This window comes from Lentinus tigrinus (assembly GCF_003813185.1).
Source record: "Lentinus tigrinus ALCF2SS1-7 unplaced genomic scaffold L226scaffold_80, whole genome shotgun sequence".
Classification (NCBI taxonomy): domain Eukaryota; kingdom Fungi; phylum Basidiomycota; class Agaricomycetes; order Polyporales; family Polyporaceae; genus Lentinus; species Lentinus tigrinus.
In genome coordinates, this window is record NW_027137989.1 from 28,784 (window position 1) to 45,688 (window position 16,905).

General features: G+C 57.4%; 7 protein-coding genes across 7 annotated transcripts; 4 read left to right on the forward strand and 3 right to left on the reverse strand.

Annotated features, from left to right (window-relative positions):
- Positions 1–4: 4 nt before the first annotated feature.
- L226DRAFT_496202 (uncharacterized protein) lies at positions 5–3,379 on the forward strand. The gene is made up of 7 exons (XM_067677548.1): positions 5–61; positions 118–812; positions 871–1,836; positions 1,894–2,021; positions 2,078–2,199; positions 2,262–2,547; positions 2,603–3,379. The coding sequence occupies exons 2-7, from the start codon at positions 123–125 to the stop codon at positions 3,246–3,248; spliced, it is 2,838 nt and encodes a 945-aa protein (XP_067528541.1). The 5' UTR covers positions 5–61; positions 118–122; the 3' UTR covers positions 3,249–3,379.
- A 203-nt stretch (positions 3,380–3,582) lies between these two features.
- On the forward strand, positions 3,583–6,058 carry L226DRAFT_617797 (uncharacterized protein). The gene is made up of 6 exons (XM_067687089.1): positions 3,583–3,737; positions 3,785–4,631; positions 4,696–4,823; positions 4,877–4,998; positions 5,064–5,352; positions 5,406–6,058. Exons 2-6 carry the CDS (start codon positions 3,813–3,815, stop codon positions 5,977–5,979), a joined length of 1,932 nt encoding a protein of 643 aa, XP_067528542.1. The 5' UTR covers positions 3,583–3,737; positions 3,785–3,812; the 3' UTR covers positions 5,980–6,058.
- A 309-nt stretch (positions 6,059–6,367) lies between these two features.
- Positions 6,368–8,976, forward strand: L226DRAFT_541096 (uncharacterized protein). Its single transcript, XM_067682004.1, has 6 exons — positions 6,368–8,004; positions 8,054–8,091; positions 8,154–8,161; positions 8,225–8,446; positions 8,520–8,649; positions 8,703–8,976. Exons 1-6 carry the CDS (start codon positions 6,458–6,460, stop codon positions 8,729–8,731), a joined length of 1,974 nt encoding a protein of 657 aa, XP_067528543.1. The 5' UTR covers positions 6,368–6,457; the 3' UTR covers positions 8,732–8,976.
- A 121-nt stretch (positions 8,977–9,097) lies between these two features.
- L226DRAFT_576804 (uncharacterized protein) lies at positions 9,098–10,606 on the reverse strand (the record flags this gene model as incomplete). The annotated part of the gene is made up of 3 exons (XM_067685447.1): positions 9,098–9,931; positions 9,996–10,218; positions 10,296–10,606. 3 exons carry the CDS (start codon positions 10,604–10,606, stop codon positions 9,098–9,100), a joined length of 1,368 nt encoding a protein of 455 aa, XP_067528544.1.
- A 2,040-nt stretch (positions 10,607–12,646) lies between these two features.
- Positions 12,647–13,159, forward strand: L226DRAFT_576805 (uncharacterized protein; the record flags this gene model as incomplete). The annotated part of the gene is made up of 5 exons (XM_067685448.1): positions 12,647–12,655; positions 12,709–12,798; positions 12,847–12,948; positions 13,003–13,040; positions 13,096–13,159. 5 exons carry the CDS (start codon positions 12,647–12,649, stop codon positions 13,157–13,159), a joined length of 303 nt encoding a protein of 100 aa, XP_067528545.1.
- An 808-nt stretch (positions 13,160–13,967) lies between these two features.
- L226DRAFT_527534 (uncharacterized protein) lies at positions 13,968–14,880 on the reverse strand (the record flags this gene model as incomplete). Its single annotated transcript, XM_067679129.1, has 3 exons — positions 13,968–14,011; positions 14,064–14,525; positions 14,640–14,880. 3 exons carry the CDS (start codon positions 14,878–14,880, stop codon positions 13,968–13,970), a joined length of 747 nt encoding a protein of 248 aa, XP_067528546.1.
- Positions 14,881–15,385: 505 nt separating this feature from the next.
- Positions 15,386–15,865, reverse strand: L226DRAFT_548703 (uncharacterized protein; the record flags this gene model as incomplete). Its single annotated transcript, XM_067682622.1, has 1 exon — positions 15,386–15,865. The coding sequence occupies one exon, from the start codon at positions 15,863–15,865 to the stop codon at positions 15,386–15,388; it is 480 nt and encodes a 159-aa protein (XP_067528547.1).
- Positions 15,866–16,905: the final 1,040 nt, after the last annotated feature.

The window sequence follows — 16,905 nt, forward strand, 5'->3', positions numbered from 1 at the left end:
CGACCACAGTCACGACCAAACAGCAAATTGAGGAAGCAGGGTCGGATCTGGGTAGCTGAAGGTATGCAATAACTGAGATTGACAATTTGAGTATGAACATTTGCTAAAGTCACGCAGAAATCATGCCACCGAAGCCACTTGTCGTCGTCCTTGCTCCAACCGAGTCCGACCTCTTCCTCAGTGTGTGCGCCCACAAGTTCAAGGTTCTAAAAGAGAAGATAGAACTGCGCGAAGCCTTTACCTCCGAGCAAGTACGTCGATATGTGACCAGCACGGTCAGGCCGCATGCTGTTATTGTCGCCGACTCCTTCGTCACCATCCCCTCATATCGAGATGTCCTCGTCCGGCTCGTTGATTATGCACGCAGTGGTGGAACGGTCATCTACGCCGGACTTCTCAGCAGCTCAGTCTCCACTCCTTCTGCTCTCAATGTCGGCCTTGAGCAGTTGTGGGAGCTGCCATGGCGCACTGGTCCTCACCATCGGGAGACATTCAGCCTCAACACATCCGTCAGGGGAATCAACCACAACTTTGTTCCGCAAAATTACAGCATGACGGCCCTCTTCCTTGCCAACGTCGAGCTGCAGCACGCCATTTACCTTGAGCCTGCCAACGTTCGCCACGTCGAGACTGGCCCCCACGGCCGTGCTGTGTACGAAACCCCAGCTGCGTTTGCTCCTGTGGGACAGGGGTACTTCGGATACATTGGGGACGTCAATCAGGAGGGGGGAACGATCAGGCTCCTCCTGGCGATGTGTCTACGCGCAGGCGCACGTGCGCTCATTACATCAAGGACTAGTACGCCCCCGCTGGTATGTATTGGTATGATGTAGTCCTGCGATTGATGATTGTTTAGCTTCATTGGTACAGACAGTCTCCAGCATCTCAAACACAGCTGCAGACACGGCTCCTCTCGCTCCATCGGATAACCTTCCTGTGCGACGGAAGGTCCTGCTTCTTTCAATACACAAACATGACTGGATCGATGAAACCTACTCGCAACTCTATCGTGGTCTCATGCGGAATGCATACATTGCAGAAGCCTGCGATGCTGTCGATGCTAACGCAGCCCTCTTGGATTCTTCTCCCCCCGATGCGGTCGTGGTGACGGATGCTGCGATCACGGAGGTATCGTACTCGGCCTTACTCCAGAAGCTCGTCGATTACACCAACAATGGAGGCACTCTCATATTTGGTGTCAACTTCAGTACTTTTTTCCCCCAGATGAAATCACGCGAGTTCTTCCAGCGGTGGAAGTTGTCGTGGAGCTCTGGAGACTACTACCGGACGACATTCGCCCTCAACCCTGCAGGCGTCCCTTCGCCGCTGTCGTCCGCCGCGCTCGTTCCGTCGTTCAGCATGAAGGCGCTTCATCTCAAAGATGTCCCGGCCGAGTGCGCGGTGTACTATGCCACATCGGACTCGCACCTCGAGTCACTCGTCTATGCCCCGACCAAGATCACACCCAAACAAGCGACGCAGACTCCTGCCGCGTTTGCTCCGGTGGGCAAAGGCTTCCTCGGGTACATAGGCGATGTCAACGGGGAGCAAGGCTCCATACGACTCACTCTCGAGATGTGTGGCGTCCGCATCCGTCCCGGAGATATGGGCACGCGCAAGGTCACGGACAACGTGACGTTCGGGCCTGGAGGGAGAATCGATACAACAACGCGCGATGAAGAAGAAATCCCCTTGCCGGCGCAGGGCGGCCCCAGCACGTCGTCGTCTGTCCCAGCAGTCGACCGCCCGCGGGAGGCGGAGGTGCGGGCACGCGCTGCGGCCCGTGACAAGGTGAAGCAGGCGAAGGTCGCGAAGGCAGACAAACTCAAGGAGGAGGTAAGCGCACGCAGCTATGATGATTGTGTTGATCTCTCATCGCTTTGGACTTGCTAGGGAAATGAGTTCTTCAAGCAGGAGAGCTGGGCCAAGGCGGCTGAGAGGTACCGAGAGGCGGCGTTGATTGCTGGGCCGCAGCCGATCTATGTATCAAACCTTGCTGCCGCACTGCTGAAGTTGGAGGAGTAAGTCGTCGCTTACTTATGGAGGAGCTTCACTGACGAGTTAAGGAACGTGGTAGATGGGAAGCCGCCGAGAGCGCTGCTTCGAGAGCCCTCCGACATGACCCCAAGCATATCAAGTCATTGTATCGTCGAGCTCTTGCAAGGAAGGCCCTGAACAGGTACCTGGGCGCTGTATCAGGTGCGTGGCCAGATAAGAGCGCACGCAACCTGGCCAACTTGAACTAATTTACCGAGTCCCAGATCTCTCCATCCTGCTGGATATAGATGAGCAGAACGAGGCCGCATCGAAAGAATTCATAGAAGTCGAAAGTCGTATCAACGTGGAGGACGAGATCGATGAGCTCAACCATGACGAGTACGATTACATGGCCGGTGAGCCTCTTGAAGTCGAGGTCGAATCAGACACCGAGGACATGCACATTGGCAACGGCACTCCGTGCAAGTTCTACAATCACAATGGTTGTCGGCACGGTAATCGGTGTCGCTTCAAGCATGCCCCGGACTCGAAGAGTGTGCGAGACGATCTGTGAGTCTCCTCTCTCCTTGGCACGCTCTTGAAGACGCTAACGGGCACATCAAAGCGGGAGGAACGTTTGCGTCTCTTGGCTGGTCGGCGAGTGTCGCTTCGGTGATAGGTGCGTGTACGCGCACGAGAAGATCTACCTCCCTGCGCGTGGCTGGTGGACGAACAAGATCAGGCTCGAACACTTGCGTGAAAAGTTCGACGACTTCGCTTGCGAAGATCGCATGGATGTCTCCGAGAGCATCCTTCCGGAGGCCTTGAAGCCACTTCCTTGGCGTTACGATATATGGGTGCACCCCTCCGCGGAGGAGAAGGCGAAAGCTCTGGTTCAGCCTAGCGCGTCGACTTCTGCGACTGCATCGGGATCGCGCCCCTCGCGTAACGCTCGGGCAGGTCGTTCGACGCAAGCCTCTTCGTCGCGCCGAGGGCAAGGCTCTTCTCGCCCAAACCGAGCTCAAAATCGTGCTCGCGGTGGTCCTGGATCTGGTGCTACACACGGCCATGCCCAGCCGCGGTGGGGACATGCCGCACTCGGTGCCTACGACTACTACGACGATGGCGACGACTCCGACGGGTGGTACAATGAGATCGAAGAGCTGATGTTGTATTGCGGCCATACGCGGTCGGACTATGAAGAGATGCTCTTGCAGGGCATGAAGCCATGGGATGAGATTCCAGGGTCGATCTCGTTCGGCAACTTGTGATTCATGGTCGTCTTGTCCTGAAGTATTTGGCTGGCGATGTCTCGGATTGGTGGAAGAATGAAGGAATGCTGAGGGATAGGGACACTAATATGTACGATATACTCATTCTAATCAATTGCTACCATATGTGCTCTCTTCCATGCTCTCTCTGATAATCAATTACTACATACATATGTACCGACTCTGTTCTGTGTTATCGGAACGCGAACTCGGAACCATCGCGCGCGTTCCTCGTTACGCGATCACGTGGATTGCGTGTGGTCTCTCTGGGCGTCTGCATATCTCACCATCGTCTTCAACTGCCTCTCATTCTCTTTGTCTCCGGCTCCTCAATCGTGGTTGGTCTGAAAGTCACAAAGACTGCAGAGTAGATGACTTGTTTATAAACGAACCACTCAGGAACTCCAGCTAATTGGTCTGCGTTCACCAGCATCGATCCTCTGCGCTCGCGAATCGCTGGCACTGGCAGTAGTGCTGTAGTGGGCATAGGTGAGTCTTCGCGTGGAGATAGAGACTCATGTATCCGAATTGAGAAGAGCTCAGATTTTTGCATTGCAGCTTAACATGCTCACAAAACCACGCGTAGTGATCTTGTGCCTCGAACGGTACCAACTGTTTAGCGCAATCTACGGCCCCCACATATCCACCCTAGCCACCCGACTCGAAGTATGCGAAGCAACAACGTTAGCCCAAGCACGCCGCTACCTCTCTAGCACAGCGCCTCCCCAAGCCATTATTGTCGCCGACGCATTCACCACTAACCCAGCATACCGCGACATCCTCTTCCAGCTCGTCGACTACGCATGGGCGGGCGGCACGGTCATCTACGCCGGGCTCGTCGGCTGCTTTACCCGCCCTGTCGATCTCGACGCTGCGTTTCAGCACGCTTGGGGTGTACCGTGGCGCAGTAGTCGCTTCTACCAGCACACGTTCACGCTCAACCCCACTGTCAGGTCCATCAGCACGAACCCGCAGCACACCTTGCCCGCGTACAGCATGCGCGCCCGCTCCATCAGCAAGGTAGAGCTCGCTGACGCGCTCTACCTTGAGCCGTTCAGCGTGCGGCGCGTCGAGACCGGGCTGCAAGGCCAGCTCACGTACGAGACTCCCGCCGCGTTCGCCCCGGTCGGCCATGGGTTCGTTGGGTTCGTTGGGGACATAGGTGGAGAGGAGGGCACCATCAAGCTCCTCATGGCGATGTGCCTGCGTCCGGGTGCCGGTGCACCACTCAAATCTGGCACAGGCGTGCCGGCGAGGAGAGCAAGTGCCGCGTCGGCAGTGCCTGGTGCGCGCCCTCGAGAAGCGGAGGTCGTCGCGCGCAGAAGCTCACGCGATATGAATAGGCAGATGAAAGCTGCTATGGCGCTACAGATGAAATACGAGGTGCGTGTTCTGATTCTGTATTTGGGTTCAAATACATGCTAACACCGACGTCTGATTGGAGCAGGGAGACGAGCTGTATGCGTCGGAGAAGTGGGGTGAGGCTGCGAACAAGTACCGCAATGCTGCTTTGCTCGCTGGGCCCAAGTCTGCGTACCTCGACGACCTCTCCGCAGCACTCCTCAAATTACAGAGGTGAGTACTGCTCATTATTCGTCTCCCGAACTCTGACTGAAGTTTTGATTAAGGTGGGACATCCTGGAGAGCACTGCTTCACGGGCATTGCTGCATGATCCGGACCAGGTCGAATCTTTGTATCGAAGAGGTATCGCTCGCAAAGAGATGCGCCGCTTTTCTGCAGCCGAAGCTGGTGAGCACCCGTATCAAGGGCGCGATGTTGCGTAATGCTCACTCCTCATTGCGTAACCTTTTCAGATCTTCAACGAGTGCTCTTCCTCAATCCCTTGCACGAGTCTGTTCGCCAGGAAATCGAATCTGTGCGCTCATTGAAGCTCGATGAAGACTTGGAAGAAGTTTATTGGCCTATGGATCGCCTCCTAATTCATGAGGACATCGTCGAAGTTGATGAGGACTCAGACTCGGAAGACTCTATACACACGGGCAGCGGCGTCCCCTGCAAGTTCTACAACCACGGCGGATGCCTTCACAGCCATCGTTGCTCCTTCATGCATGCGCCGGACGCCAGAAGCGTCCGCGATGATCTGTGAGTCCGAATGCCCCTTACGGCTTGCCATATCTTATGCAAAGATGGAACAGCGGGCGTAATGTTTGTTTATATTGGCTCGTAGGCCAATGTCATTACACCGAGGGGATCTGCGTATACACGCACGAGGCGACCTACCTGCCGCCGAGTGGCTGGTGGACGAACACGGAAAGGCTCGAGCGGCTGCGCAAGGCATTCGACGAGGCTGCTAGACAATTTCCCATCGACGTCTCAGAGAGCATTGCTGCGGAGGCTCTGAAACCACGTTCGTGGCGACAGGACCTGTGGGCGGCGCCTGTCGACTTGGCAGATGAACACTACCGCGAGGCGCAACAGGAGCCTCTGCCCGACCCGCCGCGTCCTATTTCTCGGGAAACTCGCATCAAGAAGGACTTCCGGGCTGGAAAGTCATACAAGTCGTCCTCAACAGGGGGTGCTCGGTCTTCTGCCGGACGTAGGCATCAAGGCCGTTCTGGCACTGCTGGGTCCTCGCGCTATCGTTACCGAGACGACTACGACTACGACGACTTCTCGGAGATGGAGGACCGGTTCATGTATTGCGGGTTTTCGAAAGATGACTTCGACGAGATGCTGTGCCAAGGCATAAAGCCCTGGGATGAGATCTGAGCTCGATTGTACCGTATATCGTCTATGTTGGATACCTTACTTCACAGCGCTGGCAGTGGAATAAGAATTCAGTGGACCTGCGTTGCTTTGAGTTCCGTGTGCCGAGGCCCTATATAAGTATGCCCATCTCGCGCCAATGCATCTTGACTCTTCTTCCACTTACGCACAAAACTGACATCCACAAAATACGAGTGTTCACGTTCACGCCTCGACCAGTGGTCCAGTATTCCCTCTCGACGCGCTTTCGCGACGCGACGCGTTACCCGAGCTCGTGATCGCGTAACAAGAGGATCTAATCTTATCTCCGCCGGGGGTCTCGGTGGATTAGACGCGAGCTTACGCCCGGGAAGCTGACTGAAACAGTGAACCGCGACGTTCAATTGACTCTCACGCACATCTTGTTCTCAACTTCAGCCTTCTTACACACATCCCGGTCAGCCAGGAGTCTCGGTGCGAGAGCATTCATCTCCTCGCGGCCATGCCATCCTTCCATTCCCTCCCAGCAGAAGTCATCGAGCACATACTCATCATCGCCGCGTTAGGTGGATTCCCTCAGGCCATCGCAGCCTTCGCACGGACATGCAAAGCCAACTACTCCCTTGTCTACAACAGTCCGGACCAGCACCTCTGGCGCCAGATCTACCTCACGACATTCGACGACCCGCGCGCGTCCGGAGGAGGACCAGGATGGGGAGACTGCGCGTCCTCCCATAACCATCCGCAGGACGACTTCGAGTGGGCGCACGAGTATCAAGAGCGGGCTTGGGCCGCGGAGTACATCCGTCATCAGACGGATCCCACATACCGACTGTCAGCGGTGTGGCACACAGATGAGGAAGTGACCCACCGGAACATCCGTGCGTTCGATGCCCTGCTCTCCGTAATCGACTCAGCCCTCCCCTGCCCTCCCACCATCGTCCTATCGTTCCTCGGAGGAGGCGTTGGCGCTCCGAGCCCCCCAAGTCCGACATATGACCAGTATCCCATCTTCCCACCCCTCCCGCAGGCCATGGGTGGCTCCAGTAGCATCGTGGCCATTAGTCCATCCGACGTCGGTGGCCGCACCTTTGGACAAGCCACGCGCGCTCGGAACACCGCGTGGGTCGAGTCCGTTCTCGCCAAGGGCTACCCTCCTGAAGTGACCGCAGACTTCTCCGGCGAGAAGTGGGTAGGCAGAGTGTTCGACCAACTCTTGGACCCCGCAGAGTTCCGTCAGATGCAAGCAGCCGGCCAACTCATCGCGTACACCGGGTTCATGCCCATCCCACAGCCACTTGCAGACGTCGTGTCTGTCCCCGGATCCCACACGGGAGATCGTCAGTACATGTCTGCGGAGAACCAGCTCAGGCGAGCGCGACGGCTCGCCCGCCAGCGCGTCTACAACATGCGCTACCTGTCGCGCGACCGCCATTGGGGCCCGTTCCTCCCTGTTGAGAGCCCGAAGGAGGGCCGCCGCCGTGATCAAAGGGTCGTGGAGGACGAGGAGCTTCTGCAGCCTATACTCGCGATGATCCATGCTGCCGCGGCGCATCCTCACGGTAATGACCACAACCACGATCACGACCACGACCAGGAGCATGATGATGAGCATGAAGACGAAAGCGAGCACGGTGATGCTGGTGAGAATGATATCATGGATGTTGACGAGGACGAGGACGCGGAGGGCGACGCCAGCAGCACCGACAGCGAAGATGACCGAGGTCTCCCCGACGCCCGGGAGGCAGAGGCCGACATACCGACGGGGCCGCCTACGTCATCAGAGCTTCGCACTGACTGGGCGTACCTCGCCGCGGTCAGGGTGGTCGTTGAGGCTAACCTACGCCAGTCCGTGCAGAACCTTCAGGACCTCCGGGGTTTGTTGTCGCTGGACGGGTTGAGGCCGGGTAGCGCGCCGTGGGATGCTTCCGCGTATAAGGTTCCGGATCCACCAGAGGAGAGTTCGAGCAAAGGCAAGGGGAAGGAGAGAGCGACAGCGTCGGACGAGTGCGAGGGTTGGGACTGGGCTGGAGTGACGGGTATCTGGCAGTAAGTGCAGTCGTCTGTTGTCTGTACGTTACTGACGTTTTGTGCGCAGGCGTTGCGTTTGCTGGATGGACTACAGAGATCTCATACGTGAGTCACCGATGACTTTATCTCATTCGATTGCTGAAGTCGCTGACCTCTTGTCCTTTCAGTGCACAACGCAAGTATACTCTACTACGATTCAATATCTCCAAACGAGAATACTAACCGAAGGGCACACCAGCTCTCTGGCGAATTCGAAGACCCGCACCTCTCCGAAGCCGTCCGCATCATCGCCATGCGCCTCCGCATCCAGTCCTACTCCCCATGCACCGTCCCGGGCTACGAACACCTCCCAACCATCCACGTTATCGGAGAGACGGTGCGGGGCGCAGTATCCGGGAGGCCGAGAAAGATGCACGGCACGGTGTCGATCGTCGCCGACGGGAGCGTCCGCTGGAATCTGGTAAGTGCGGTGCGAGTGACTATCTATCCCTCCTGTAGGTGACACACTGATCGCGTTGGCCTTGGCCTAGCAGTACTCGACGATTGAGGGCGGCGACGAGGACGAGTGGGTGTCGGAAGGCGTCCAGGTTGGGGGCGTGGCGTCCGCTATGGGCATACTGGGGTTGTGGACCGGAGCTCAGCACGAGCGTATGGATCCTCTAGGTGAGTATACTGCGACCCGTCCCAGATTTGTTACTGACCGCTGATGTTCGCAGGGCCGTGCTGGGCATGGAAGGTGGCATGATCAGCTCCCACGGGTAATGGGATTCGTTGTGCTTTCTGTAGCGTGTTGTGTTCTTCTCGGTTGCTTGTTTGGCTCTGGATATGTTTTCTTGGATGGCGGAATGTCTGGCTACTTGTATGTTACAACATAATCTCGCTCTCATTGTCAACGCGACGACTTGTGATTGCTGTTTCGGCCCACGCTCGATTACAGGAGGTTACCAGGACACATCGAATCAACTCAGATGTTGTGTTCTTTACGCAGTCAAAAAGTCAGGACCCGATAGGTCGGCTTCGAGTTAACCGTCTCCTGCGTTGGTTCACTTCAGTCCATGCCGAATGGTTATGCAGGTCGAAGTAGATCACTCACGCTAGATACCAGAATGAGCTAGTCTTCTCCGAGCAGCAACGCGTCGAGCGTGTCCTTCTGGTCGTCCAACACCACCTGTCTCCGGAGGTACGGACAAAACGTCGTGACTTCCTCTCGGAATATATCCTTCTCAGGACCCGTGAGCACCGAGGGCTCCATCACAAGCTCGATCCCGTCCCCATCCGATGTCCCTGCACCGGGGACGATGCCCTCCCCGAGCATACGGCGGCACGCGAGCTGGTTGAAGTCGTAGAGCTCGATCGAGAGCGGGGACGGATGGGGCCGTGTCTGGACCTGGCGCGCGAACGAGTTCCCATAGCACGCCGTGCGATCCGAGTCGAAGGAGGGTCTCCACGTGGTGGTTTGGAGTCGGGATCCGGCGGGGCCCCAGTCCTCCCATGCGAATCTGCGATGTCTCTCGCCTGGAGGTATCGTTTTGATAAGAGAGAGGAGCGTCGAGGAAGGGATGAATGAGAGAAGGATGGCTATTTCAGGTGCGCTGTACTCGACCTGCATCGTCACCACCAGCAGGCGGTCGTCGCGCGAGACCGAGAAGGGCACGGCCACAGAAGGAGGAGGAGACAGACCAGGGCCAGGATAGGCACCCAACGTCACGTCGAAAAAGGAGGTGTCGTCAAAATATAAGCTGGGGTAGTGGAATGCGCAGAGGTATTCGAGCTTTGTTAAGTCGTTGCTGCGTCCGAGAGGGGTTTTGTCAAGCTCAATGACTACCATGTAGGGGCCAATGGTGGAGTTGTCCAATTGGGTGTACATGCAATGGTAATATGAAAGGAGCAAGATGTAGTGGGTGTTCAAGAACACAAACGAGTATATGCTACTATCACTGACGTCCTGGGTGACTCGGGTCAGTATGGATGCCCTCCTCATAGACTCGGAAGCCCCCGACAACGCTTACCATAATCAGAGCACCGGTCTTCCAGTTCCAGACCGCCAACTCGCCTTCGAAGCGCTCCTCCATGACACCCCTGCAGGTCCAGAGCAGCGCCAGGGGATCGTTGGAGATCTGTATCGAACATTCGTAGTATTCGACACCAGGTGTGAGCACGAGCACCGCCGATGCAGCCATTGCATGCGCACTACTGGTGGTCAAGGACCTCAGATGCACGCGACACAACGTACTATGTAGTGAGCTGGTCAGAATGAGGTTATCACCGACAACGCATACACTACGTATAGGTAGAGAGCACGAACGCACCCTCGCGGGCCTTCGACCTCCTCAACTACCACGAGAAGGTCTTGCGCCGGGTCCAAGCCGAACTCGGTAATCTCCACTCCTACATCGTCGAGGGTCCACTTCTTCTCTTCGATGCGCCGGATGTGCGATGGGTGCTGCCAGAAATGCAGCGTCCTGCGGTTTTCCTCCAGAGCGAAAACTCCGTCATAGAGTCTGTACCGGGACGTGCCGCTGGAGTCCTGCGAGGCTGAAATATCTTGCAGAGATCTCCAGGAGAGCGTGTGCCATGCGTTCTGTCTCTCTCTCAGCACCGCGCGGCGTTCAGAAGGCATGAGGGTGCTGTACGATCCACCATCTTCCATGTAGTAGCTACAGCAGCCATTGCATTGGCCAGCCGCAGCAGCCGCGAGACAATGCATTGGCACAGGCGCCCAGAAATTCCGCCACTTTGCACGACGGGCGCTTCCGTTTCGCCCACAAATTTCAGGGTGTGTTCGCGTCGTTCGTACGCACACATTCGTGCAATCTGCATGTCTATACACCCCGTATACGATACGTCGTAGGTGGACGCATGCCACCTCTGGAGCTGCGTCGAGGACCGTAGGCGCTCGCGCAGGAGCACGGATGCGCGCACGTCAGGGCACGTCGGAATTCGGCCGCAATCTTGGCCCGCGCCTCCGGCCTATGTTCTCTCCCGGTCGTCCCGCTCCCTGCAGACTTCTCTTCACGCGGACGCCCCGGCCTGCTCGATGTCCTCAACGATGCAACACCCTGCACGATGCAACACCTGCGTTCAACGTCCCGCGCGGGCTCATGGTCGACTACTCGCTGCAGAACGGACGCGAGCTCGCTTCCACTCCGTACCCGGGATTTCCGATCTCGTTCCGCCCCCGGGCATCCCGATGTCATTCCGCTCGCCGGTCTTCAAGCTTCAAGGTCCTCCCGCTCGGCGACTTTCGTCGCATCATGACGATCTCGACCACGTCCTGCACCGCTGTGATCGATCTTGCAAAGTCAATCTCGCACGCCCCGATCTGACCTACCCCGCTACCCCGCTCTCTGTCCATTCCGTCCGGTGCCTCAGGTGCGCTGCCCCGTCCTCTGACTACACGTACATGTAGCTTTTAGGCCGCATCTCGCGTCGAACCACGCGCACGAGCGCACGCGCGCACGATGTCCCCGTCCCGGGCCTTGTACACAATTCTACGCCATTGACGCGCGTCGGCTATCTCTTCCACTACCCTCCGCCATCCTAGTTGCTCACACTTACCTTGCCGTTTCGTTTTACGTCCCTCCCATTCGTCGTAGATCGTCCGAACGAATTTTCTGTAATTTCTGCGATAGCTGGCGACTTAGCGCAATATAATGACTGAACATCATCTCTACTGCTCAGTGCACAGCGGCGTCCCTACCATCAAGTCACTCAGTTGTATGCATCTCACGTTGTGCAGACATAGGACTCACCATACAGCTCTCCTGGAATCCATCTGTGACGTCGCGCTGTGTAAGCGTCACCCTGCAGCCTTGCTGGCAGCTGCCAACCCTCTTCTCCCCCTCCCTCCCTCCATCTCAACCCCCTCAGTGCCTTCAGTCTCTCTGGAACTTGTCTCTCCACTCTCTCTGCAACCTCTCAGGCCCTCAGTCCCTTCTGTGTGTCCAGAAGAGCGCTCTTGGAGATCCTCAGTGTCACAACTGGTAAGTTTTCACCTCCTGTTGTCTCCCTCCCCTCCTCCCTTGCCCCTACCCCCATTCCTACTCTCTCAGAGAGTCTGTTGGTGGGATTCAGCATCCACAACCATGCTGAGGCCCTTGGGATTCCATAGATTCCCTTGTTGTTGTCATCCCTGCTCAAAATAAGGTTCAGATGGTGAGTCACATGCCTGTTCTGCCCTCCCCTGCCCTCTCTCCCCCCCCCTGCCGTCCTTCATCGGCCCTATGTGTTTTCCTGAGCCTCAGGAGCACCCAGGGCATGATTTAGGACGTCATTCTGCCCTCAGGGACGCGTCCTGAGCAAGACAGACGCGTCCCTCTGCTGTTCTTGGCCCTGTGACGCGACTCCTGCCTCACCTGGCAGGTAGACACGGCTCAGGAGCGCGTAGAACGCGTCCTATCTCCATGTAGGACATGCTCTACGCGTTCCGGACGTGTTTCCAGGCCATACAGGCCAGATTTGCGCTCCAGGGGCGTCTTTTCTGGGTTTTCACGTCTCTACACCGCGTCTGCACTGTGTTGCCAGGCAAACGCGGTGTAGAGACGCGTCTGACGCGTCCTCTGCCTGTCCTCACAGTCTCAGGACATGTACAGACGCGTCATCGGCGTGTTCTGGGGGCGTTTCTGGCCTCTAGACACGTCCCAGGGCGCTCCAGTGAGCCATGTACTTAGTGCGCGTCTATGACGTCACGTTACCGCGTCGACTTACTCACTTTCATTGCAGACTTTCCAAGGAAAGCTCCTCATTCTCGCCCGCATCTTCAGCAAGGCCGGTAGCGGCGCCGGTATCATCAAGTTCACTGACTTGAACTCGGTAAGCTCGTTCCTTCACTCTTATCCATTGTACTTACCCATCTTGCAGACCCTGGCCGCCACTGGCTGCCAGGTCCAGCTCGGCAAGGGTAGGATGACCCGCATCCTGCCCCCTCCCGAGCTTTCCAAGCCGGCTGTCACTTTTCGTGCGGTAAGTGTTTATACCCCCTCCAGGCTGCGATGGCTCACCTTCATTCTCCATCAGCCTTCGAACGGCGACGTCACCAAGACCACTCAGTCCTAGTCAGTCGTCTTCTTCATTCGCCGCCACACTTCCTCACTCACCTGCGATCTCTAGCATTGGCCGGCAGATTGTGGCCAAATGGGGTGTCGGCTTCCAGTTCTTTGCTGACCGTCTCTGAGCGGTCATGCGTGCTTTCTTGTTGCCTCGAATAGTCATGTACTTCTATACCTGCGATATCAATTCGATCTTGTCCCCATCTGCCCTGTCCCGATCCCTACGCGCTCGCCGTCGCAATCTACTGTGCGACCTGCTCAATATCGCGTCACCATCGCACCTTGCTCAAGTGACCCGGGCATACAGCCGAAGGCTCATACACGAGACGGAAGGCAGCCCGGCAAAGTGACGTGGTGCCGCTACGCACGGTCGCAGGCGTGCTCATGTCAGGCACGAGCAATCTCTCAGTGGTCGCGGACGGCTTCGAACTCACGTTGATATTGACCGCCGGCACGTGGTTCCAACGAGACCACGGTGGTGTTCGTCGAGTCGTCGTCGTTTTCCTGCGGGATGGCAGACGCATGACCTCATCAGGTCAGCACCGGGCACACACATTACCCAATAGGACTGCGATACGTACCCCTTTTCAGCCTGACGCGCGCATTGTACACGCTAAAAGGCCCTTTGCGAGTTATTGCCTTCTACGTAATGTATCGAATTCGTTTGCGGTCCTCTCCTACATACCTACTCGCGACGAACGCCAGATTCGCCATTGACTAACGAAGGTGTACACAGGGCTGATATACGACCATCAATCCTCGCATGCACGAATACTTTGATCAATACGCAAACAGGTACTAGGGATTCGAATCGTTCGGTCGAGCAATCATAGCAAGCTGGGTTAATGGTGAGTTAGTGGTCTCGGCATGAGCTCATGCATGTCCACGTACCGCAAGCCATCGTCCGCCGGTCTGTCCGTCGTAGCCACTCCCTCAAGCCGTCTTCTCGTCATCCTCCTCCGGTTCAGTGCGGCCACCTAGTCAACCGACGTTAGTACATGCCCCACCAAAGGTGTGATCAGGACGTACGCTTGGAAGAGCCCTCTGCCGGCTCCGGGGACTGCCCGGAGTCCTCGGACTGCCCATCGTTCGCGTCGCGCTTCCGCTTGAGCTCAGCGAGAAGCTCCTTCACGTTGTCGTTCATTTCTTCAATCGCCCGCAGGATGTCCGCGTTCGAAACGCTCGTGCGGGTGCGGGGCTCAGCGCGCGCCTTCCCCTTGCGCTTGGGCTGGGTGGCCGGTGGGGGTTCATTGTCGTCGTCGTCAGCAAGCTCGTCCACCTCGTTCTCAGTGTTGTCGCCCGAGCCCTCACCGGTGCCCTCCACCTCCGCGCGGGCGGCGTATCGCTTTTCGAGGCGCCGAAGCAGGTCTTTCGGTTGGTCTCTCTTGCTCGCCCATTTGTACCCTTGCGGAACCGGGGTCAAACCGAGCTTCTTCGCCGTCTTGTAGGGCAAAGTGCGCACCGTCGGAGGATGGCCTAGATCCTGCATTTCTGTAAATATACGTCAGTAGTCGTGCATACACATGTGGAGCAGTGACGCACCCTCTTGGTGTGAGCAAGCCGGGCCATCTGCCAACAGGCAGCGCAAACAACGGTACGACGAACCGTTGTGCAGGATGCACAAGACTCCCTCCTCCTTGCAGGAGTCGCACGGCTTGGCTTTGACTTGCGCGTTGTCGATGAGCCATTGTTCCACATCGTCCAACTGGTCGATGACGACCATGGCGGGAAAAGGCTTCAGCTTGATTCCCTTGTCGAGTACCGCCCGAACGGCGTCCGCCAGCGAGGGGTGATACATCTTCTGGTCGATGGTGTCGGGGGCGACGATGCGGGAGGCTGCGACCATGATGATCGTGTGTTGGAGAGATGTGGGCTCAGCGGCAGCCGACGACAGTGCACTTATAGCCGCCAGCAGTGCTGCGGTACACACGGCGATTAGCGATCACGCCAATGATGTAGTGCAGAGGCTTCCATACTCTCGTTCCACCGTTGAGTGACATTGACCGCACGCATTCCGCCTGTCCGTGCTACAGCGGCGTCCTAAAATCGAAGTTGGCTATTAGCCGACTGTATTCCGCCTGTCTGTCGCCCCACGACGTCCCTAAGATCGAAGTTACGATGCTGCGGTAGCGAGGAACGCGATCACGTGGGCGCGTTTGCGCGCCAAAGCCATTCCGGCCTCTTGGGCATTGTGTTCATCTCATCGTCCTGCTCGGGCAGAAGGTGATCAGCGATCGGTACAATGTTGTCAAGCATGCGTAGGGTTGGTGTAAGCACACACAGGGTGCTGAACTGGTACATCTATTGCAAGGTCCGTATACCAGCAATGTGGCCGCGTCCAGACCCTTCGTCTACCGACGTCCCACGGGAGCGGTCCACTGACGCAGCAGATCCATGCCACGTTTCCATCGGATCTCTCCTGATTCCACCGAGCCTCCGCTTTGTTTGACGTTCGACAGCGACGTCATCCCTCCCCGAACCCAGCTAAAGAGATGTCCGGCAGAGTACTGAGTGATGGACATACGGGTCTCCTTCTCGCCGATGTCCACGTTCGAGTGCACGAGGATGGCCGAGGGGATCAGGTACGTTGCACCGGGGGGCACCTGGATCACCAGACCGAGGTCCCAGAGTATGAGGTGGCCACCTCGGCGGTAGTCGAAGTCCCCCAAGGCCGTCACACAGCACATGCCCGTAGCGAGGTTGGCCTGATCGAGGTGCGGATATGTGACCGTCCGAGGTCCGAGATTGAAGGTCACGCCAGCAAATGCGTTGTTGGGGAAGTTGCGCCTCAGAGATTTGTCCGCGTCGCAGACGGCGTCCAGTGTGGTCATGTACTCGCTGAAGACCGCGGGCACGTACGTCCTGAGGAAGCCTGCCCCTTCTCAGCATGCGAACGTCCCGCAAGAGTGCGTACACTTACTGCTCTGCGAGTTGGCGATCCGTCTTATGGCCGCCGATCGCGTAAGCCGGGCGAGAGCTCTCCGTTCCCTTCGGTTGCTCGGCTTCATGTTCATTGGACGCTGCCTGGTGGGTTAGCTGGACACCTTTTCAGGTAAGTGAGGCAAGCACTCGCCGGTTGTCCACCGCCTCTCGACACCCCACGGGTCAGTATGCTGTACGATCCTCGGCGATGCTCGTCGTGTCCGTCCATGCCGCAGTAGATGCGCGCTTTGTTCATGTGGTCCGTGGCGTTCTCGCATATCTTCGCATAGTTGACGTCGTTCGACTTGGCTACAAGCACAGCCAGGATGCGCCCGTTCCTGTCGACAATGTAGTGGTTCGTGCTGTTACATATTGATTAGCCCATATTTCTCTGGACCGACTTCGACGCACGTTCCGTCCCACTCTATCACGCGCATCTTCGACGCGACATGCTCGAACGGCACGCTCCCTTTGTCACCCTCTTCGGGCCGTCGTGGTTTACCCGTAAACCCCGCCCCGGCGTACTTCGCGCCTCCTCCGTCCATGTCAAACTGTGTATCGATGACCGTTGCCTCGGCCGCGTACTTCAACGCAGCCCCTTTCGGTGCGTGCGCGGCAGGTATCGAAGGCGCGCCTTCGCATCCACCGCTCTCCCATTGCGCCTGCTTCTGTTCTCGACACTTGCGACGTCGAGCGTTCGATCGGTTCATGGCACGCTGCTCAGCCGGCGTGCGATCCTTACGCTGTTGTCGGCGAGCGATATCGTGCAGGCTCTCCCAACTCGCCACCGAGCTTGCATCGTCATCCCCTTCCTGCTCGCCATTCCACAACTCACCTGGGCCCGAACCCATGGCGTCCTCCCCGGCTTCCTGACTCTCGTGCGCCTCCTTCGCAAGACTTTCCAGGTCCAAGGCCACATCGGCTACGATGACTTCGTTGTCTTGCATCG

Bases quoted from the DNA above. Each gene is read 5' to 3' on its own strand.
- L226DRAFT_496202 (XM_067677548.1), top strand. From the start codon at position 123: ATGCCACCGAAGCCACTTGTCGTCGTCCTTGCTCCAACCGAGTCCGAC. The intron at 1,837-1,893 runs GTAAGCGCACGC...TGGACTTGCTAG, and splicing joins CAGACAAACTCAAGGAGGAG to GGAAATGAGTTCTTCAAGCA. The intron at 2,548-2,602 runs GTGAGTCTCCTC...GGCACATCAAAG, and splicing joins AAGAGTGTGCGAGACGATCT to CGGGAGGAACGTTTGCGTCT.
- L226DRAFT_617797 (XM_067687089.1), top strand. From the start codon at position 3,813: ATGCTCACAAAACCACGCGTAGTGATCTTGTGCCTCGAACGGTACCAA. The intron at 4,632-4,695 runs GTGCGTGTTCTG...TGATTGGAGCAG, and splicing joins CGCTACAGATGAAATACGAG to GGAGACGAGCTGTATGCGTC. The intron at 4,824-4,876 runs GTGAGTACTGCT...GTTTTGATTAAG, and splicing joins GCACTCCTCAAATTACAGAG to GTGGGACATCCTGGAGAGCA.
- L226DRAFT_541096 (XM_067682004.1), top strand. From the start codon at position 6,458: ATGCCATCCTTCCATTCCCTCCCAGCAGAAGTCATCGAGCACATACTC. The intron at 8,005-8,053 runs GTAAGTGCAGTC...TTTTGTGCGCAG, and splicing joins GGAGTGACGGGTATCTGGCA to GCGTTGCGTTTGCTGGATGG. The intron at 8,650-8,702 runs GTGAGTATACTG...TGATGTTCGCAG, and splicing joins CGAGCGTATGGATCCTCTAG to GGCCGTGCTGGGCATGGAAG.